Source organism: Myotis yumanensis, unplaced genomic scaffold (genome assembly GCF_028538775.1).
Source record: "Myotis yumanensis isolate MYYU_CA2020_CCGP unplaced genomic scaffold, mMyoYum1.0.hap1 SCAF_3, whole genome shotgun sequence".
Lineage (NCBI taxonomy): Eukaryota > Metazoa > Chordata > Mammalia > Chiroptera > Vespertilionidae > Myotis > Myotis yumanensis.
The window spans coordinates 146,397,824-146,421,605 of record NW_027223754.1 but is presented as its reverse complement, the minus strand read 5'-3'; the positions used below and the strand labels follow the sequence as shown (position 1 = coordinate 146,421,605).

Below are 23,782 nucleotides of genomic sequence, written 5' to 3'. Positions count from 1 at the left end.
TTAGAAGAAATATTTTAATATAATTATTCACCCTTTCTCTATAATAGAAGTGTCAACCAAAGTCACGATTAACAATGACAGATTGAAACACACATGTGCGATTGGTGCCAGCAAGATTATATATATATGTACATATATATATATATATATATATATGCTTAATTAGACCTGCTTTCTGATTTAGCTAAACTTTTTCCAGCCCAGTGAAGCACCCTAATTTCTCTTTCACATAATTGTCAGCAATGCAGCAGTAAATATCAACACAAAGCAGATTATTATTATAGATCATGCAGGGAGAACAAAGGGTAAAATATTTAACGGTAGCAGTGTTTGACTATATTCTGCACAGTGAGAAAACATGAAATCATTTTCAAGTTACACCATTTCTTACTTCTTTTCAGTCGGGTCAAGTTTCTAAACTTTCTAAATCTCCATTTTCCGGCTAATGAAAAGAAAATAGGACTCTACCGAGTCTCCTATCTACCTGCTCCTGGACTTCTGTGAGGATCAAATGAGATGAAACACATGAAAACGCTTCACAAACATTTGGTTAAACTGTAAAATGTTTGCACCTGGCTATAAAGCAAGTGGTGTTCCTGGGCTGAAGAAACTCCAAGGAGCTAGTCGCTGGGGAGAGGAAGCTGGTGTTGCTACGTGACGTCATTACCTGGTGCCCACAGTGACTATTTCCAGGCTGGGCTGTGGGTCGCATTTTGCACCATGGGGTCTCGGCAGCATTGGTGGGCTGTAGCTTCAGGTTGGTGGCTGGGGCCTGTGTCCCACTTGGGGGAAGCTGAATGTTGCTTTGTCTGCGCCAGGTCTGCAGTGCCGTTTCTTTGTAAATGGCCAGTGCATGTCATGGCAGCTCCTGCATTGAGCATATGCCCCCTGGTGGTCAGTGCACATCATAGCACTGGTCAGACAGTCAGAGGGACACTTAGCATATTAGTCTTTTATGTATAGAGATACTAACTTTGGAACCAAAATTCAGCAGGAAATGAAATATAACCAGAGTAAAACGAATCAATGAGATCATACTCAGAGCAGGGGAATGAGGATTTAGGTAAGACTAGGACATGCAATGAGAGGGCTCAAAGGCTCTCCCAAAGCCTAAGGGGGCAGGCAATGGGGACTTCTGTCTGTGGGGCAATGGGGAGGTGATGTGTGTGTGTTTAAGGTATTTATTTCCATAAAATTAACCTAACTTGAAGGACTTGTTCCTTTTTTTATATTGAGATTTAATAAATATTAATGGAACATATAGCACGTGTCAGGCATTGTGCTATAGACACCACAATGTCTGGAAAGAAGAATCAAGAAGGAAAGGAGGAAATAAAAAAACCAGCCAGGCTGGGCCTGGAAAGGAAGAATTATTGAGGCTCATATTTAAATCCGGTTTAGAAAAAAAAAAGAGTCCTAAATAAAAGGATTTATATATTACAAGACATATTAGGCAATAATAATTTCACTTGACACATTGTCCTTAAAATTACTTGTGGATGAAATGACTGGATGCTAAGCATTGTGAAGAAAGCACATTATATTTGAAAGTGTTCACACCTATTTGTTATATCTTAAGTTAAAGCTCTTTCATCACTACCCCGAGAGCTTTTTCTAAAGTATTTGCCAAAATAGATTATACTTCACATGCCTGAGGGGACATTGAGGTTATTATAGATTTCTTTTAAAAAAAACCAGATCCTGTTTCCATTTTCCTTTTCCCTAGATGCAACTAGCTACTAATTGCTTCAACATGCAGTTGTCCACTAGAGGGCACTATTTCCACATAGTACACCATCAGGATTCATCCAGGTTGGCTCAGATCATATCAGAGAACAGAGCCTTCCCTGCCTCCCCAAATCATTTATCATTGCTAAATGGCAACGATACCTTAGCATTGATAATAGACTTCTAGGTGGACAGCAACAACAACCCCCCAACAACAAACAAACCCATCAGTTCAAAAATAACAATTTTGCTAAAGTCACCTGCCATGGGGGAGCCGCGATTTTCCTCCGTTTTGCTATAGAGGTCAAATATTAATAGCTGGGAAAATCCGATGAGAGCAGAGTGATGCTTCATGTCATGGAAGAACCATGTTCAAGGAGTCCATAAAATCATAGTGGGTCCCTGAGCTGTAATTTGATGACACATTTCAAATAACTACAAAGGTGAACGTCTCTGCCTGCAAGGTAAAGTCTCCTGACACAGTAGCTCAAATTCAGAGCTGCTCTCTCTCAAAAAAGAAGCAAAGTGTACTCTGGGAATTGTCTGCGCCTGCCCTGATTAAAATGCTTCTACAAAAAAGGCCATTTCACCTAATTCTGTCAACTTGTACATCAAGACCTGGAACTTGGTCCCCTCAGTAAGACTTGAAATCTCAGTTTAGAAAACATAGATAGCATTTAGTCCTCTTCACGGCGAAGCTCTAATTTGAACATGGGTAGAGGAATCGGCAAACGTGAACTTCTAAAATTATACCACAACAACCTCTTGTTTAGGGTCAGGACAAGGAGAACTTTATAGAAACACCAACTCTACAGAATAGCTGTAAGAGTTCAAGAGTGTCATTGGGTTTGGCCCCTCCACCCCATAGTGTGAGTGGAAATGAAGACCTCTGTGCTGTAAATCTGGAGGCCAGTGTTCAGGATCAGGTTCAAGCTAATGAATGTTGAAAGATGGGCATGCTGAGAAGTCCTTTCTGTTTGTATCTCAGGATGAGGCAGCCTGTGGGATGGGTTTGGTGGGAGACACCGCAGTAAGAGAACCCAGTGGGACTGACTCCTATTATCCTGCTAAGGGTCATGAGTGGAAAAAAGAAAGTTAGGAGATTACTGCTAGATCCACCTCCAAGTGCACGCTGTTGGGACTTAGCCACAAGGCCCAAGATTTCAGCTCGGAGAGAAGCCAGGTCAGTGCTTGGCAACAAGTGATGGTCACTTTTCACTTTTTTAGGAAGAACCCTACTATTCTCAATTCCTTAAAATATATATATTTGGCATCTGTTCTACATTTCTTGGGTTGTACCTACTGTCATTTCTTTCATTAACCACTATTACCTTTTGTTTCATGCCTTCTCATGAATTTTTAGGCAGATTTAAAAACTTTTGCTTCCATTTCCTTAATCCCAATGTAATTGTTTTGTTTTGTAAATATATTTTTATTAATTTCAGAGAGGTAGGGAGGGAGAGAGAGATAGAACATCAACGACGCTAGAGAATCATTGATGGGCTGCCTCCTGCACACCCCTACTTGGGAATGAGCCTGCAACGTGGGCATGTGCCTTGACTGGGAATTGAACTGTGACCTCCTGGTCCATAGGCCGATGCTCAACCACTGAGTCACCATGTTCAGGCCCAGAGTTATTGTTTTTAATAAGGAACCCTTTAAAGTTTTCTTCTAACCTTTCAAAACTCCAACCCGCCTACATAAAAAGGCAATCATGTCTATGCTACCAACAAGAGAGAAACAGCTTGGTGAGCACCATTAACGAAGGGCTTGTGCATGTTTTCTATGCCTCCCAAACTTTGGACATCCCTATAAAAGCGTTTTATAAGGATATGATCATAAAAATAAGAGAAGCCTAAAAGTTTTATCATCTGTAGCATCGAGGAAGAAGTAGAACATAGTGGTCATGTCCAGATTTTGTAGCCAGACTGCCCAGATTTAAATCTCTAACTCTATCTTTATTCCTTTGCCACACCAGATGTGTTATTCAATCTCTCCATGTCTCTGTTAGCTAACCTGCAAGAAGGACGTAAAAACAGTACTTGCCTCAAGGGGTGTTGTGAAGAGTGTATGAGATAACACATTAGCCCTGTGGTTGGCATGTGGTAGGTTACTGGTCAATGCGTTAGCTTTTATTATTTTTCTTTCTCTTCCCACTGCATGGGCAGCAGCATGGTGGAGGGGCACAGACATGTGCCCTCCCACGTCCACCACACACACAGTGAAATGAGCTCAGTCATTACCGAGACAGCTTGAACAATAGAGAGCCCTCCCCAGCCAAATCCCTTGAGAACAGTTTTTGGCTTGACTTTTCTGGATTATTGCCTTATGTCTCCCTCTCAGTTTGGCTTCTTTTCTATATCTATATTTGCCATAACCTTGGTCTTTTATGCTGGGTTACCACTGGGCCTCTAGAATGGGAACACACTGATGGAAGAAAACCCAGCACTGATGGTGAACTTCTAGACTGGCAATGAAATGGTTATCCACCTTGAGTGTTTTGAATCTGCTGCACAAATTGAATAGTACTTGACTTAGAATCTGAAAAACATCCTGAAAGACAAGCATGAAACTTGCTAAGACAAATAACACTGTGACACTCTATAATATCCCTACTTACTAAAGACATTGATTTATCATCTATTTTGTACTGATTTTCCACAGAATATGTGCTCCCCTCACCCCTAGACATCGCTTGCCTAGTAGCACAGCCTCTGGAACCAGGCTGCTTGGGTTCAAATTCTACTTGTCACTCTCACACCCTCCCCTGACTTATTATTAGATTACTTGGGCAGTGACTTAAACTCTGAGCATTAATTTCCTCTCTGTAAGGAAGGGATGATAATTAATAATAGTAACATGAGGGTTAGATGGGATAATGCATGTACAGGGTCAACAATCTTATCGCATTGTTATTTTTAGTGACGTTCCTTGCAGTTAAGTTAGGATTGACTTCTTAATGGTTCTTTGTTATCTATATTATCCCCATATGGCGAGGCAGAGAAAATGAGTCATGGTTGATAAACTGTGTTCAGTGGTGCTAGGTCATAGGTTCCATTAGAACAAATAGTATTTATCGGAAGGTGGCAATGTGGCACATGTATAACAGCCTGGAAAGATGGGAGGGAAGGGGACGAGATTAAGAAGCACAAATTGGTAGCTATAGAATAGCCACAGAGATATCAAGTGCAGCATAGGGAATAGAGTCAATGACATTGTAATAACTCTGCATGGGGCCAGGTGGATACTTGAAATAGCAGGGGAACACTTTGTAAAGTACATGATGTCTAACCACTGTGCTGTGCACCTGACACTAATACAGAACCATATTGGAATGTAAACTGTAACTGAAAAAAAATGACCGAGGAAACCTGGAGTAAACACTCAGCTCTGCTGTCACTCGTGTTGTAACCTTTGGCAAGTGTAGTGATACTGGTGGTGCTCCGCCCAGATCACCTTTCCCAGACTGGTGCCCACACGTCCCCTCCCCTGAGGCTGGGAGCACTGGCTGTGAATGGCACGTGGCGGCCACCTCTCTGGAGAGTCACCCTCCCCTGATGGAGTGGCCCAGTCCGGAGACCCTAGGACAGTGATGGCGAACCTATGACACGCATGTCAGAGGTGACACACGAACTCATTTTTTTGGTTGATTTTTCTTTGTTAAATGGCATTTAAATATATAAAATAAATATCAAAAATATAAGTCGTTGTTTTACTATGATTGCAAATATCAAAAAATTTCTATATGTGACACAGCACCAGAGTAAGTTAGGGTTTTTCAAAATGCTGACATTCTGAGCTCAAAAGGTTCACCATCACTGCCCTAGGAAGTTATGCCTCCGCCTTCCCCAGGATGGCCTGAAGCCAACAGTTGACTGGCATGGGGTCCAGAGGCCCAGTCTGTTTGCCTTAAGGTGGAACACCTGTTCATGAGGTGCCACTCATGCTCCACGCTCCCTGTGTGATCAGGGTGGGGCCCGACATCAGATGGAACCACCTCTTTACTTGACTGCTGCTCTGACTTTCCCTTGGGCTTCTCCTGAGAGCGTCCTCTCCATAAATCACTTGGACGAGAATCCTTGTCTCAGGCTCTGCTGTCCGGGAACCTCTCCTAGGGCCCACAAGGGAAGCATCTGGGTCTCAGCTTCACTTGACAGAAAATGAGGGAGTTGGATCCATTTTCATTGATGGGTCTGTTTCACGAATACAGATGGTAATTTCTGAGTAATTTTGCATACTTCGTACCTATATTCTTTCCCTTTCTATATCTCCTAAAGGGAGGTCAGTATCCTCTAAGTTCAACCTTTTGAACACTGACATGTTTTTCTGCTAGGGAGAGCAGGGGCAGAAGTCAGGACATTCCACCTGGCCCGGAGGAAATGCTAGTGAACAAAGGCTTGAGTTTAGGTGTAGGATACGCAACATTTTCTCTGAGACTGAGTTTCGTCGCTTCCACCACTGCAGACATCTTTCTAGCTCTGAGAGGAATCTCCCAGGCTCAGCCAGGTTGTAACCCCCAAGGAAACCTTTAATACCACATACCTTAGTGCCGTATATCATTTGCACGGAATTTGTGGACAGGTAACAAAATAAACCATGTTACAGTACAGCTTAAGAAGCTAGAGCATATTTATTTCTTAGGCAGTGGTCACCTGGCTTAACTGTCACAAGAGCTGTGCCAGGCATTTCTGACCTAGGAATGGGAGCAGAGAACAAAACCAAAAAGAATACTAGATTTCTCTTTCCTTCTGAAAGGCACCACTCCGTTTTCTTTTGATTGTTGGTTTAATGGGATGCTTTTTAAAAAGGTAAGACAGATATTATCATACTTATTTTGATAATTAGCAAAGGACTTAATTAACATGTTGAGTCACTTATTTAGTAAACATCAGAAGTTATATTAGCACAGAGACTCAGCTCTGTAGTTTATCATTAGGCTATTTGTTCTTGTAGAAGGTTCTTTACATATATATTTTTTATTGATTTCAGAGAGGAAGGGAGAGGGAGAAAGAGATAGAAACATCAATGATGAGAGAGGATCATTGATTGGCTGCCTCTTGCACGCCCCCTACTGGGGATGGAGCATGTGCCCTTACTGGGAATCAAACTGTGACCTCCTGCCTTGTAGGTGGACACTCAACCATTGATCTGTGCTGGCTGGGCTTGTGGAAGTTGCTTTAGAAATAGATGAGATCCCAAGATGTAAAGAAACATTAATTAATTAAGTAATCCACTCTGTAATGTTTTTCAAGTGTTTGCTATGTACCACGATTACAGGAATCATGGGAGGCACCCGAGTATCTCATATTCTCACAAGCTGGTGAAGGGACAGGTCACACCATTCAAAAACCAGTGTCAGTCCCTTTGTGAATTATTCTTTAACTAAAACCACTGCAGGAGGGGTGGTGTATGTGAGGATGCAGAGGTGTTAAAATCGCTGTGGGCACAGTAGGCGTCTTGATGGCTGAAGGTAAGTTTCATTTTGGGATCTGGAGACTAGAGATAGAAGGAGGAGGAAGAGGGACCAGGTGAACAAAGATGCAACTGTCTATAGGAACACAGCACACTGGAGGGAGGAGAGCAGATGGAAGGGAAGGTTTATTTTGGTGGGATAGTGGCAAGCAGGTTTGGAGAGAATGATGAGGGCCAAATGGTATAGGACTTCGAAGACCCAGCAAGGTGGTTTGTGCCTTATCCTGTAGGCAAAGGGGAGTTATGAGTTTTTTTATAGAGCAACGTAACAATGCAAGTATTGTCATAGCAAGATAACTCAGGGAGAGAAGAGAATTAGATCAGGCAGATAAGATAAAAGAAAATAATATATGTGAAATATAAAACACATATTCATCCTGATATCATTTTTACAATCATAAGGCAAAATGATTCAAATATGAATAGTGGGATCTTGGTCCAGGGTAATGCTTACAAAAAGAGATAATAATGAGAACATTTGAGGAGCAAGGATCAATGTGATTTGGTGACTAGTTGGAAGGAGGGAGAAAAAAAGAGGAAGCTACTACATCTCTCACCTTATGCTTCTTTAATCTTCATAATTTTAAGATTATATACTTTGTACTAGTTAAGCATAGGCATTTGATTTTATATATTTTAAAATTTATCTTTTAACTTAAAATTATATTTTATTATTAATAACTAGTGCCCCAGTGCATGGATTTGTGCACATTGAAAATAAATTAATTAGAAGGTTGCCAGCGGGGTGGGACAGGGTGAGATGGGCCAGACATGCCCTGGGGCCAACCTCCCGTGGTCCCTCCCCAGTCAGCTGCACCTGGGGCAGTGCCATGGCTCAAAGGGCATCTGTGGAGTGAGCAGGGTTTCTCTAGCAAGTGGGGTCCCTCAGCCTGGCCTGTGGGGTTCAGGCCGAAACCAGCTCTCATCCCCTGAGGGGTCCCAGATTGCGAGAGGGCAGTTCTCAGGTGATGCACCCTGGAATTGGGCTCCCTTCTCTCTGCTTCTGGGGTGCATCACCTGAGAACTGCCGCTGCCAAGTCACTGTATCTCAGCAGCTCCTGTGTTGAGCGTCTGTCCCGGTGTTCAGTGCGTGTCATAGCTACCAGTTGGACAATCGGAAGGTCACTTAGCCTTTTATATACATAGATGTTAGAATAATGGATTCTTCTCATCTGGGATGAGAGATTTATATGGCATGACCCAAAAGATTTTGAGACAAATGACTCATAATGTAAACTTTATGCCCTCATGGTGATTTTAATGAAGCCAGAATAGAGGATTAATATTTTACTCCAGGATAGGAAAATGGGGGACTGTAAAAGACAAAGACATTTTAAAGATACATAAGCATAAATTAAGTTTTAAGGCTTTAAACTCTCAGAAAAGTTTTCTGACTCTATAGAACACTGTATATCCTTCATATTTTGTCATTCTTAAAACTCATTACTACACTATCTTGGCAGGGAATTATGGTAGAAAAATAGGGTGAGAGTAGATGAGGGAGAGATGATAAAATAAGCAAATTGTTTTCCTACCACAAGTGAAAGGTGACCTGAGAATTATTCATTATAACATTCATTCATTCATTCATTCCTTAAAGCATTTACTTCCAGGAGCTCTGGATTTTCAGAAATTATATTCTATACCAGAGGCCGGATGCATGAAGATTCATGCAAGAATGGGCCTTCCTTCCTCTGGCTGCCAACACCGCCTTCGCTCCAGCTGGAGCCACCTTTCCGCCTTCCCACACTGCCCTGAGGCCTGGAGTAGCTGGAGTGTTGTGGAACGCCTGCGTTGTCGCCATGGCGGCGACGCAAGCATCCTGCCCAGCCTCTGGTGGCTCAGCACCTGCATATGCAAATTGACCCACCATCTTTGTTGGGTTAATTTGCATACTCACTCCTGATTGGCTGGTGGTCGTCATGAAAGTACAGTCAATTTGTATCTTTCTCTTTTATTAGTGAAGATGTAAGACACAAAGAGACAATTAAATCATGTATGTGCCCTCAAGAAGCTTGGAGTATAGGGCAGTGGTCGGCAAACTCATTAGTCAACAGAGCCAAATATCAACAGTACAACGATTGAAATTTCTTTTGAGAGCCAAATTTTTTAAACTTAAATTATATAGGTAAGTACATTGTTATTAACTTAATTAGGGTACTCCTAAGGCTTAGGAAGAGCCACACTCAAGGGGCCAAAGAGCCGCATGTGGCTTGTGAGCCGCAGTTTGCCGACCACTGGTATAGGGAGTAGGACATTACTAAATGAAAACTTTACCTAAACCTGAGAAGCCTTAAACATTGTATGCACATAAGGCTATGGGACTAGAGCAGAGGGGAGCACAGGAGAGAGCTGAGTTGGTATCAGTAAGGTGGGCTAGAGAAAGAAGGGAAGGAGCTAGAGGAAGCTTGGAATGGCTTTCAAGAGAAAGTGATGGTTGAATTTCCCTCTGCATATTCCTTTCCTATTCCTCACTCCATGCCTCACCTTTACACCTCTTCTCCCCTCACTGGGTAATCCAACCACAACCACTTCTTCTCTTACTGCCTTTGACATGAATGCTTCCTAAAGAAGTACCCCCAGCTCAATCTACCTCTTTGATGAAACTCTGAAGTTGTGGAGAGAAAAGAGTCTGCATGGGAGCCTAAAGGTAGCCAACCAAGTACCAAAAAGTAATGTTCTGGAGGCCAAAGGAAGAAACAGTTTAGAACAGAAGTAGGCATGAGGGCTAGGTGTGAAAATGAAATGTGCTTTGGGGTTAGTCCATTGGCATACTTGGCAAGCCCATGAGAGAAATAGTGACGATGGAAGTTTGAAGACTAATAAGGCAACAAATATACTCTGCTCATTTAAGACCCATTTAAAGAAGGGGGAAGATAAGAACAAGAGGAGCAATTGGGTTAAGGGAGCTCCTTTGATACAAAAGAGAACCTGTTTCTATGCTGGGGGGTAGCTTTAGCAGTGAGGGTACAGTTGAAAATGGAGAAGGAAATTGATGGAGTCAGTTATGACAATTGGGAGGGAATGACCTAGAGCCTCTGTAGACAGAAGCACTCGCTCTCTCCTGCTTGAGGCGGGAAGGAAGTGGGAGGCACCGGGTGGGGATGCAGGGGAGTGTGAACACCAGGGGCAGGGAATCCATTTAGTTACTGCCTACACACTTGCTCTGCTTAAGTCTCCCACATAGACCACAGAGATGAGTAAGAGACCATGCCGGTACTCTCCTTTACTGAACATTCACTTCATTTAAATGAATAAACGGGTATTTAACCTTATGCTCCTTGAAATCCCAACATGTCCAGCAGTGGCTGACAAAGGGAAGAAGTACTCCTTAGAGCCTTTAATCATTGACCTTGCTTAGAATTGGTGCTACATGATGACAATAAAAATTAGTCTGACTTTTAGTCAGTTTTATAATCATCTTTAAATCATCTCTAGAAAATGACTCCCTTATGGCCTGCATCTGAGCAGATCTTTTCTGCCCGCTTGCCCTTGGTACCCCACTGATGCTCAGATGCCTGCTTCAAGGTTTCTCTTTGGGAAAACAAACACATAAATGCTTAAAGTTAATTTCGGTAACAAGCGTGAAAGAACCTGAGGAAGTGAAGAAGTCAAGTTTAACCCCCTCATGTTACAGAAGAAGAAAGTGAGGCCCAAGTAAGTGAATGGCTCATGAAGCCACTCCATCTAGAAATGGCAGAGCTGGGTCCCAACTCCAGTTCTCCCGACTCCTGGTTAGCTTCAGGAAAAAGTTCCATCCTGTCTGTCTTTCTAAACTGCCACCCAGATGGCAAGTGAGTGGTATTCAAGCAAGGAATGGTACCCAGATGCATAAGGAATCCATCAAATATTTGGGGAGAGGAAGTAGAAAGAATGACTTGATTGCTCTCCATTCTCCCTCCATTATGAAGTCAAAGTGTTTGCCCTTTAAGGACTTTGGAGCTCACTGTAACCAATCTCTTTCTTTTCAATTAATTTTTTTAAATATATATTTTATTGATTTTTTACAGAGAGGAAGGGAGAGGGACAAAGAGCTAGAAACATATATAAGAGAGAAACATCCATCAGCGGCCTCCTGCACACTCCTTACCGGGGATGTGCCCGCAACCAAGGTACATGCCCTTGACTGGAATCGAACCTGGGACCCTTAAGTCCACAGGCTGATGCTCTATCCACTGAGCAAAACCGGTTAGGGCTTCAATTAATTTATTGTTGGTTGTTTGGTGTGTGTGTGTGTGTGTGTGTGTTTAATCCTCACTTGAGGATATTTTTCCATTGATTTTTTTTAGAGAAAGTAGAAGAGGGAAAGACAGAGAGAAATATTGATGTGTGAGAAACACATCGATTGGTTGCCTCCTGCACAAGCCCCGACCAGGGCCCAGGCTGGGGAGGAGCCTGCAATCGAGGTACATGCCCTTAACCGGAATCGAAGCCAGGACCCTTTGGTCTTCCTGGTGTCCATTTGGTGATGAGAGATGCTACCTAATATGCCAATCATCTCTAGTTCTATCCTTTTTAGTTGGTGAGTACTCTAAAAAAATCAACATGTGGAGGATACAGAAAAAGCTCTTACCTCTCTTGAAGTCCGATGGGTTTCATTTTGAAAGGAGAAGGGCAGACAGAGGTGGTAGCTTTGATCTCAGGAGCGTGTCGGCCTTGAGGGTCCACGACCACACTCAGGACCTTCGGCGCCTGCTCAGGCTGGACCATGCTGTTGGCTGTCTTTGCCTCAGACTGTGCTGGCTGTAAAGCGAGGGGTGATAGGTGGATCTCCTGATTTTTCTCTTTATCTTGTCTCAAAGAAAGCTGAAACTTTTCTTTTAATCTGTAAAGAATCTAGAGAAGGAGATATAAAGGGCTCCTGTCACATTTTTCACACTCAACAACAAAGTATGATCTCTTTCACCCCAACCTAGAAGACAACCCAAAGTAAAGGTTTAATGATCATACAAGTAAGCAAGGACTTCTAGGACAGTTTCTCAGTTTTGTGGTATTGAGATTTTTCTCAAAAGAATACTAGTATATTTGGTATTTCTAGTTATGGTGCACAAACATGTTAAATATATCTGCACATGATTGTATTCCCCAAATGGTATTAAAAGTAAATTTGGCTAATGGTATTAAAGTGTCAGATAGCAGTTTGATCATAGGTAAGCTTTTAATTAAAAATGGAAGGTTTATAGAAGGCATAAACGTGAAGTATGGGTTTTTGACATTTACAGAAACAGATCTGCATCCAATACAACATGTAAGAAGAAAGTCTTGCAAAATATTAATGAAAGTATAGTTATGCTATAATACATAATTTCCTATGTTGGTAAATATCTGAATTAGTCATATGTTAGCTTGAGGATCTTGAAATAATTAAATTTAGGGCACCTATCAAAGAATAATTTGGAGAACCAGTAGATTTTTTTCTTACCCTTTGCCCCATTTAATTTTTAAGGTATGTAGAAAAAAATATTCCATTCTTCCATCCTCGGAGCTCTTTCTGGAACAGCTATAGAACTCAGAAGTGGAAGAATATTTACTCCTAAACTTAAGAAAGAACTGGGCTGATTTTGCTGAGACACTCCAATGGACCAGATTGTGAGGTGAGCAAAGTTTGTCGTTCCTATCCTCAGGCTTCCCTTTTTATAGGCCCTTTTTTTCTCTCTTTTTAAAAAATTTACTTATTTATTTTTATTTAAATTAAATTCTTTTCTTCGTTTTACTGAGCTACAATTGACATACAACACTGTGTAGGTTTAAGGTGTACAAAATAACAACTTGATACTATTCCTCTTGTCTTGATGCTGACTCCTCCACTCCAGTTCCTGCTGAAACTAGATGTCCTTGTGCTTCTTCACGTCTGTTCAAGGAAGTGACTTGATTAGTTAATTCACACGAAGAGCTGACTTAACCCATCATCTGCAATGACAGCACTGATGACATCTGCATCCCACTGAGCTCCCCTGCTTAGTTCCTGGGATCTGGTACCTAAAGGAGTGTTGTTTTAGAGGATGGGTTTCTCTGGCACTTTTCAATCACCTTTACTTTAGTCCTGAGGCTAATTCTTTCTTTCCTTTTCTTTCAAAGTTCCTTTAAATTCTAGTAATCTCTATATTTTAAATCTACTGGAAAGATACAAAGTCTAAATATATATTGTTTTCCCTGTTCAGGGATGAACAAACAGAAAAGAAAGTTAGGAAAGAATTCACCTGAAATAGTGGAGGAAATAAATTCCCTTTGATAACCTATTTCAGAAAATAGTTTAGAAAATATTTGTCTAGTATCCTTTAAATATATTGGTAAAACAAAAGCCTATTCAACAAGATAAAATTATTAAAAAAAGAATTAGGATAAAATAAAAACACAACAATCTAAAATGAAAAGGTACCAGAATGAGATTAAAAAGAAAATAAATCAAAGAACTGAAAACTCAGTAGTAGGATGTAAATCTTTGCAAGCAACAAAGAACAGACCCGACAATGACTAAAATATAATCACTGGTATATAAGGTTTATATGGAAAAGCCAAGAGACTACCTGGAAAGGTAGAGAAAAAGGATAAAGAAATGAAGATAAGGACAAGAGGAAAGACAGGACATGGAAGTCAAAGAAGAATCTCAGTAAATGATAAACCAGAATCAATGAATGAAAGAGAAGCAAGTCAAAAGCTATTTCAGTGCCCAGTATGTCATGTATTGTGAAAGGACAGTACCCTGTTCCTGTGGGATTTACAGATACAGAATGAAAAAAGTTCTTAGTTTAAAAAATATATGTCACTGTCACTTGAAAGAACAGTAAGTGTGAGAATAAAATGGGGCAAATTTGCATGATTTTGAGAAAAAAAATACATATTACAATGGATGTATGAATTCCACAACTAGCTACATAGATGTGCATGTAGATGAAGCCAGTAGAATTTTTCAAATACTCGAGGTGTCAGAAAACACGCTACCTGTGTACCCTTCCTGAAAAAAAAAACCCTCAAAGTCATGAGAAAGGATGATTCAAAATGAAGAAGTAAAGAACTAGAAATTGTGATGTAAAAGAGAGCTTTGGAATTATTTAAACAAAGAGTGAAAACTAAATGTAATTATGTTTCAGACGTTGTCTACAATCCGACATCTCTAATTGTAGTAACAAGAAAGAAGGTTGGAGGAGGCCAGAGAGGTAAAAAATAGAGGCGAATGTATGTTCCGTGACTTTTTAGTTAGGGATACGGAGGGAATCAGAGTTAAGATAGTCACTGGAGGTCCTTCGAACCTACCTGTATATTACAGACCTTGAAGTCTAGCTAAATAACCTGGCGTGCCTACAGCCACATTTAGTGGGGACAGAGCCAGGCCCCAGCACAGTGCTGTCCTGCAGGCCTGTGCAGGCGCTGCTCCCCCCACCTTGTGCCCCCTTCCTCCCGCCCAACACACACACACACACCGCTTCTGGCGCTGCTCTTCACCACACTGTCCTCCTTGAAGATGACTCTGAAATCACACCTGCAGCAGATGTGACTCTCACCACTGAGTCTGAAAGCTACCAAATCTAAGAATACAGCTTTGGGGAGTGCAAAGATCTTCTTAAGGGAAAAGACTATGCACATCTGGGATACAACTAGAAACACATATTATAATGTGAACTGCCAGAAATTAAAGAGAATCCTTAATGGCTTTTATGTCAGTTTACTTCCTCATAACCTGGAACCTTTTACACAGGTGCTATTCATTGACTCTGGGAGGTAAAGCTAAGTCTCCCATGACAAATATTACTAAAAGAAAAAAGAAAGCATCGCATGCCAGTGACTAGTCTTCTTGCTGTCATTATAATTATTCTCACAAGCTACGGGATAGAAAATACTAAAGGTTAATAATGCCAAAGGACGGGGAAGTTTTGAACATATTGCTTCTCTTCAATATCCATAACCCTTAAAAGACACTTTGCCACCACAGCACTGTGCAAAACCAAAACTCCTACTAGAACAATGCAATCAGATGACACATGGGTCAAGCTAAACACTTAGCTACTAAAGGATGAGGTCATAGAATTTAAGGTGGGGTAGTTGTTGTTGTTTTTTAATTGCAAGCAAGTTATTTTCCTGAATGAGAACAGAAACAAATATATCTGTACATTCACAGAAAAATAGAAATAGAAGATAATGTATATATTATATATTCCAAGCTCTTGCCACCTAAATACAATAGGTATGTCGGAACATTTGTTTGCCTGTTTCCATCTGCGTTTTGGAGAAGCAGAGTTCAAGAATGAAAATGAGGAAGCCGAGGAGACGCTGGCCTCCACAACTACTGGCAGGTCACGCTTCTGATTCTATTCCAATGGGCTAGAAACAAGCTCTAGTCCAATGTCCTTTGCTGTTCACGAGCTTATGTTCTTGATGAGCCTCTGCCAGGCATTTTACAGTCGTCTGCTTACTTCATCTCTGGTCAGAGGTCAATTTCGAATACGTGTCTATATAGTACCTGTACCAACTGGTTGCTCCATCTGTAATGAGGGAACAGAAGAACTTGGAGAGTGTATGTCGCTGTTTAAAAATACTCAAGAGAGAGATCGAACTGTCTGAAAAAAAAATGTGGAAGAACTGAGGAGTTTGCAACTTGACAATAAGGCATTTGCCATGAAGGAACTCGAGGGCAGCGGTTCTCAGCCAGCAGGGATTTGTTCCGGGGGCATGTGGCAATGTCTGCGATGGTTTCTGATTGTCATTCTGGAGTGTGTGTGTGGGGGAGGGGGGGGGGGGAGGGGGGTACTGCTGGCATCTAGTGGGCAGATGGTAGAAATGCTGCTAAATACCCTACAATACACAGGACAGAACCCTTCCCCACAACAAATTATCTACCCAGTCCAAAATGTCAGCAGTGCTGCTGTGGAGAAATCTGGGATAAGAGGTCTTAAAAAATCATCTGGTCTGATTCCCTCATCTTACTTTTAGACCCAGACTGGTTTAATAATTTATGGACAGTTAGAAATGGGACCCAGGTTTCCTGACTTATGCCTGTGATCATTGCCTTCTCCTGTTCTTGTAAATCCCACGTCCTTCCCTCAACCTCTTTCCTGAGGCCTCTGGGAAAGTGTCAGGATTTCCCTCTGCACGGCCGGAGATCCAGAATACAGCTGATGCACCTTTCTCTGTGAGAATGCGCTTTGTTTGAGAATGCACCTAACAGCTTACCATAGGAATGGCAAGTCAATATTTTTGATTTTACCTTTAGAGCTTGTTTGAATCTTAGGATGCAATGCAATGTTTCGATCACTCGAAGAAAGAAAGAAAAGAGAAAGGAATAAAAGTTAAACTATAGCAAGAAAAAAAAACAATAGCAGGAAAAAGAAAGCCAGAGGGACGCAGAAATGAGAGGAAGCTAAAAAGCATCCTATAAAGCTCTTTTGCAGCTCATAATTTTTATTTAGAAAACTACATAAACAGGTAACACAAAACATCTGTGTGAAAAATATATGTTCAAATTTTAAAATGCCAACAGTCCATAGCATATATTATTTTTTTTCTTGACAGTTTTTTACAGTTAGTTCTAAAAGAGCTCATTCATTTAATTGAATAAACATGAATTCCTACATTATTCCAGAAACAAGACACTGTGGACGCAGAGATGGCACTTAATGCTATCCTCTGGAAATTCACAGAAGAGACAGATGTGCCCAGTACAAGATACTAAGTACAAAAATAGAGTGTGTCCACAGTAGGTATGGTGTGGTACACATTTATGAGTTCTGTGTCGAATGGCTCTGATTTATACAGGCATCCTCATCCTGTTATTAATGACCGCTTTGTGGCCAGAAATAGATGCCCACAAGATAGAGTTACAGAATTAAATGGAACATCAATTTGACATTAGCCATGGAATCATGGTAAAGAGTTCAAACTTTTTATTTTTAATTTGCATTGATTTCAGAGAGGAAGGGAGAGGGAGAGGGAGATAGAAACATCAACGATGAGCAAGAACCATTGATCGGCTGCCTTCTGCATGCCCCTCACTGGGGATTGAGCCTGCAACCTGGACGTGTGCCCTACTGGGAACTGAACCCCTCATAGGTTTCTGAGCCACACCGGTCAGGTGTGAGAGAGTTCAAACTTTTAATCCAGATAGACTTGGACTTGAATCCCAATTCCTGTCCTCAGACACCCCCATACATACACCCACACATTGTCTGTTCTTTGTCAAGTTACTTATCTTCTCTGAACCATGGGTTCCTCATCAGTAAAATTAGGAAACGAATATCTATTAAGTGTTTATGCATAAACCCAATAGTTAAAAACACTATTTTATGTATTTAAAGATTTGCTAAGAGGGTAGATCTTATGTTGTGTTCTTATAACAACACAAAATAATAATACTAAATAAAGAGAGGAAAACTTTGGAGGTAATGAATATGTTTATGGCACAGATTGTGGTGATGTTTTCATGGGTGTATATTTATCCCTAGACTCAAGTTGTATGCATTAAACATGTACAGCTTTTTATATGTTAATCATAACTCAGCAAAGTGGTATAAAAATACACTGAATGTTGAATAACAGGCAGTAAATTTAGCATGAGTAATTAGGCAATAAATGGAAGAAAAAAATTATTATTATTATTATTTTTAGTAAGGGGATTGTATTCTTACCTAAATGACTTACATTAGTACAGAAAAAAATTGAAAATTCATTTGAGAAATATATTTACTTTGGAAAATGGTTTGAACCAAAAAATTCTACCTAGGACTCTAATCCCATTTCCTTCCATCTCTAGGGATTATACTTAACAAATTAGAAAAGTGAGGCTATTTATGTCCACCTCTGACCTGTATTTACTGAGTGATGCTCAGGCTGAAGCAGGTGGTCTGACTTAGGATTTCCTGCCTCACCTAACAAGGCCAGGACTAGACAAACTCTTTGTATGACATAGAAATGGCTCTAACATGGCAGAGCTTTTACTGACCCAAACAGCTGTTTCTGTGTGTTTTCTGGGCCTCCCAGAAGCCATCTGGCTTATAAATATCTCTACCTATATTTCATGATTACCTTTGTACTTGTCACTAACTCTCTAAGTACATCTGAAAGTCTATTCTTTCTATTATTTATTCAAGTTTAAGAACCAATTCTGAATGGATTGGAAGTTGCCCACACATTTTTTTCTTAGAAAATTGTATTTGTCTACTTGTCACTCCACCCACTGTACATTCACATTTGAGAGGTGCTAAATAAGTTGCACATTTGAAATGTCATGCGTGCCTAATTTTATGCCTGGCAACATTTTTTTTTTGAGAAAAGTAAACAATATACCGCATTTCAAAAATGTTGCCAAGCCTTATGTTATTGTTATACAGCATACGGAATCTCTATTACAGCAATTTACCTATATAAGTTCATAATAAATCACATGCTTTTCAGTTCTATGGTATGTAGGAAGGCTGGATGCAAATAATGGTATTTGATCTTTCATAAATATAACTAATGCCCCTAGAAAAATCTGGGTTATATCTTTTGTTTTTCCATGGAATCAACACAATTATGAGAAAACAGAATTGGAATATATGTATTTAAGAATCATAAAAGCAACAGTATAACTATTACTGAGAGATCTAAGTAAGAAACTTAACTTTAAATCAAGATCGTTATCAACAACATTGGAACATTTACAAAGATAAGCTTATTTTAGAGAATTACATTGACATCCCCCTAAATGTGAACTATTGCCTTGTCAGTGATTAAGCTGCATCATATAAACTTAACTTCATCTTAGGCCTGTCTGTTAGGTAGTATTTATTTTCCTACCAATATTGACTCCTTTCTAACGTACTGATGGTTTGTTCCCCTGTTAGTTCATTCTACCACTTTCTTTCATTAATTCAGGAATTATCAGAATACCATTTAGAAGTATTGCTTTGCTCACTATTCCCCACCTCCAAAGTGTGCCTCTGCCTGGAAATGGGCGCATCACCACCCAGATAGTCAGGCAAATAAGTCAGGAATGATCCTTAATATTTTCCTTTCCTTCTCCCTGAGAATCAGTACACAGCAAAGTCCGGTCAGTTTCATCGACAAATAAATCCCAATCCTTCCTCTCTCCCTCTCCTCCCCCCCCCCCCCCCCCCAACTCCCTACTCAGGGCCACCATCACCTTTCTCATCAGGCTAATACAATAGCCACCAGAATCCTCCTCTCCCGCCCCACCCCAGGCTCTGTCCACAACCACTCTGCCCCGCAGAGAACCTGATCTTTTAAACACACACATCAAAGCTCAGCTTAGAGCACTCAGCTTCCGGCTTCTTGAATTCAAAGAGGCCAAGCTTAACCCCCCCTCAGCTGTTCCCACCTAGCCTGGGCCTGGAGGCCTCTCCCCACATTTTCCAGCCTCACACATCTCAGTTTGCTTTGCTTCCCCCACTCACTGTTATGTTATCTCTTCATGACACATAACATGATTAGAGATTTTTTAAAATTAATAAACTTAATTTTTAGGTTTACAGTTTTAGATTTACAGAAAAATTGAACAAAGAGTATAGCGTTCCCCTTACTTCTTCTCCCCTACCTCCCTAAACCATGTCCCCTATCACTAACATCTTGCATTAGAGTGGTATATCTGTTACAGTTGCTGAGCCAATATTGATAGAATTAACCAAAGTCTATAGTCTAGACTAAGGTCACTCATACTGTTGTACATTCTATGGATTTTGACAAATCCATAAAGTCATATACGGGGGGGAGGGGGCAAAAGTAAACTAATAATAATAATAATAATAATAAATAATACAGTAATTAATAAACAATAATACAAGAATAAACTCTGTGTTTTGTGTACTCACAACTGTAAGCCTACTTTTGCCAACCCCTGTATTCACTATTATAATATACAGAATAGCTTCACTGACCTAAAAATTTGCTTCACCTATTCACTCTACCCCACCCAACCTCTGGCAGCCACTGATCTTTATATTGTCTCTAGAGATTTGCCTTACAGAATGTCATATACCTGGAATCATACAATATGTTCACTATTTGATTTTTTAAATGTTAATTATTTTTTTAAAAATCCCGCCTCCGTCTTGTTCTTTCCTTTGCCCAGAGTACCAACAACAGACCCTCAGTGGATCCTCTGTAGGAATCTGTGGATTGAATGAATGGATGAATCTACCCACCAACCCCATAAAGTGCAACCACCTACACTTTTGAAATACTCTTCTCTTGAATTGCTCTGGTAACCTTGGAGCAGACTTATCCAGGTTTCAGACTTTTCCACTGATGCTTTGCAGATATTAGGAAAAGAAAAGTTGTTCCCGGCCCCACGTGGTTGAGGGTGTGACTGCTCTGGGACCTTTTGTCACCCAAGACCAATAGGTCACAGAGGGATTTTCCCAGTCATTTTAGACTCATGGGTGCCCCTTGGGTTAGAAATTCAGGCTCTTACATATTAATGGCAAGCTCTGCTCTGGCTCCCTCATCCTCTCATAATCACAGGCTGATCATGGATCTGCTTCCTCACTTTCCTCCCTTTAACCTTGCCTTTGTTCTTCCGAATCTTACCATTTACCCCTAAACAATTTCCATTTTTCTCACTCTTTACCCCTTCTATCTTCCGTCCTCACATCAGTGAAGGAGAAACACATACTAATGTGACTGACAAGAGCGAGCAAGCCATTGGAGATGTCCTATGCTAAGAAAATGAAGAGCCAGATGTTTTAAAGTACAATGAACTCTAACCAGAAACCATACCTTCTAAACCACTGGGAACCGCCCAGAGGTCTCCGCCACAATTTCCGTAACCTCCAACCTTCTCTCATTAAAATGCTTTCCCCTTAACCTCTACCATTAATAGATACAAATCAATTTCCTCACTCAATTCTTAAATGATTCTGTTGTTTATTGGGCCACAATTTGTAGAAATCTTTTTTAATGCCTGGCCCATAGGAGGTCCCTCCGAATTTATTAGGATGGAAGCTTTAGGGTGGTTTTACTACTTCCTATATTTAGATTCAAGGAAATATGTTTATCATCACCTTAGTCAAGGCCTTAATTGTTTTATAGCCCTCAAGTTTGGACCTACTCAGCCTCTGTCTTTTCAAACAGCCCTAATCTGTCTAACATAAACCCTTTCCCAGCAGGGGGAGCACAAATGAGGGAACAAAATCCAATAGAACACTGGCAGCACTGATGATTGCAGAAAGAATAAATAGCAGGATGTCTTTTGGGGGGTATTTGAAATGTAAGAAAGGAATGTTTTTAAAAATATGCAAGATTAAAAAGAATGCAGCACACAGATAAAAGTTACTAAAACCCATTTGTAAACTTCAAATATTTTGTTACATCACAGTATTTTGAAAGAATAAGAAATTCCGTTTCTATTTGAAGGTAACTGTTAACTCATTCAACACCAAAGAGCATTGCCTAGCTTAATGAGTTTAGATTTACTTAGGGTTTTATTGTTTTTAAAATTAGAGATATACCTTTAAAGGCTTGACACTCATAATTTGTAATTTAAAGAGCTATTTGCAGCTAGTTATTTATAGTGTTCATTCACCTAAAAACATTAGTTGGTAGTGAATTGTGCAGCCTTTGGGTCTATAATATCTTTTCATGCCTGGAATTTCATAAAATGCTTTCAGGGCCCTTTTAAAAAGAAGTTAGTTAATCAAAGACTTTTTAATGAGTAAGCTTGCCTCTAAGACATATTTCTTTTAAAAAGTGTTCCATAAAAGTGATATAAATGAAGAAGTAAAGTAAGCCCCAAGTGTGCCCGTGGGACTTGAATGGCTTTGAGGGCTTTGATGACCCCGGGGAACCACTTTCTAAAGCTTCATTCTCAGCGTTGATCAAGTTACTAAAAGCCTAGTGCAATCCCAGCTCCATTCTGCAGGTCAGAATCCACAATTGCGTAGGTTTCCTTTAGCTATCACTCCGCTGTCAGGTATGAAATCCCCCAATTTAGCAGGGTCGCAGTCTTGCTTCTGTTGCCGGTCTTTTCAGCATTCATTTGAATGGCAAATGTCTCCAATAATATTAAGCAGTGGGCTCAGCAAAGGATAAGATAGATAAAGAAGCACACTTACCATCAAGCATGTTACTATCATAACAAAGATGCTGAGAAATATGACAACGGCATAAAATCCTTCTTTGCTCCAGATTTTGTCCGCTTCATGCTGCCCTTGCAGAACATTTTTCTTTAAAAGCAAAACAGAAAGTCCGGCGTTAGATGAGAGCTGGAAGAGACTGGCGTTCTTATCAGACACCACACATATTTTTAGCTTTCTCCCATTCAGTGTAGTAGCACACACCTACATTCCGCGCTGCCAACGCTGCTCCTCCAACTGCTCCGAGACAAGGCACTGCCCCCTCAAAGAGATTATTTCATCTCCTGCCCAGGAGCAGACAGGCCCCGCATGCCAGGCCCGGTCCCAGCTTCGTAAATGTCCCTCCCATCTCTCTTGGAAATGACCTGGTTCATAGGTAAGAGAGTTCCGTTCTGTTCTGCGTGGAGGAAATTGTTTCTGAAGCTTTCTTGACTCTGTGTGAAGTCCCCTCCCACAACACCACCCTGGTTTACGTGCAGTAATACAGCTCTTAACTTTCCAACAAAAGTGAAACAGGTGCAAACAAAATCTCACAATGCATTAATCAACAGAGCAACGATGTCAGAATCATTTCCTTCTCCTTTTTCCTCCTCTGTTATAAAATCTTTTCATTTTTTAAAAATGCAGTCTTATTTGTCAAAATCCGATTAAAGTACCAACCTCAACTACATAAATTGTTAGAATATTACATTTTATTTAAGCATCAGGGAACACCAAAAAAAGTACAGAATTATTTAGTAATAAAAGGTGAAATAAATAGTTTTATTTTTATTTATACTTTTTTTGTTTACTACTTTGGGAGTGGAAAAGCATGAATAAAATGTGAATGAGTGAAATTTTATTTCACCTACTCTTTTTTTTTTAAACATATCTACTAAATCAAGTTTTAGAATGTAATTAGTTTTATGATTCAGTGAAATTTATAGATTTATAGTTAAACTTCAACCTGAAACCAAATGGTCCACAATTAGGAAAGACAAAGGTGGCTGAGCCCTAACTGGTTTGGCTCAGTGGATAGAGCATCGGCCTATGGACTGCAAGGTCCCCGGTTTGATTCCAGTCAAGGGCATATACCTTGGTTGTGGGCACATCCTCAGTAAGGGGTGTGCAGGAAGCAGCTGATCAATGTTTTTAACTCTCTATCCCTCTCCCTTCCTCTCTGTAAAAAAATCAATAAATTATATTAAAAAACACACACGCACACACACACACACACACACACACACACACACACACACCAAAGGCAGCTGAATCAAGTGAAATGTTTCCACATTGCTGAAGGTTGCCTTTCCCCCCTTTTGTGAGAGTATGTCTGTCCCGGGATATTTACTCCAATGATTAAGAAAGTCTTGAACAAGGACATATTGAATGATGGAAAGCCACGTGGAGAAAGGGCCTGGAAAGTGAGAGGTCATCTTGGACATTTCAGCGGCAAATGAATTCCCAGCTTAATGTAACCACTGGGGTGACTCCAGTGGAACAGATCAACCTAGCTGATCCTTGTCCATCCACAGAATCAT

The 23,782-nt window shown here is 40.5% G+C and overlaps 1 protein-coding gene across 3 annotated transcripts in view; it reads right to left on the bottom strand.

The window, feature by feature from the left end:
• PTPRR (protein tyrosine phosphatase receptor type R) overlaps nucleotides 1-23,782 on the bottom strand; it is a 257,394-nt gene that overhangs the window by 88,431 nt on the left and 145,181 nt on the right. For all 3 annotated transcript variants that reach the window (XM_070409730.1, XM_070409727.1, XM_070409729.1), the window contains exons 5-6: nucleotides 22,242-22,352; nucleotides 11,774-12,036 (exon numbers count right to left, since the gene is read on the bottom strand). In XM_070409730.1, the coding sequence (XP_070265831.1) occupies nucleotides 11,774-12,036; nucleotides 22,242-22,352 (374 nt within the window). The remainder of the gene's footprint in view (nucleotides 1-11,773; nucleotides 12,037-22,241; nucleotides 22,353-23,782) is intronic.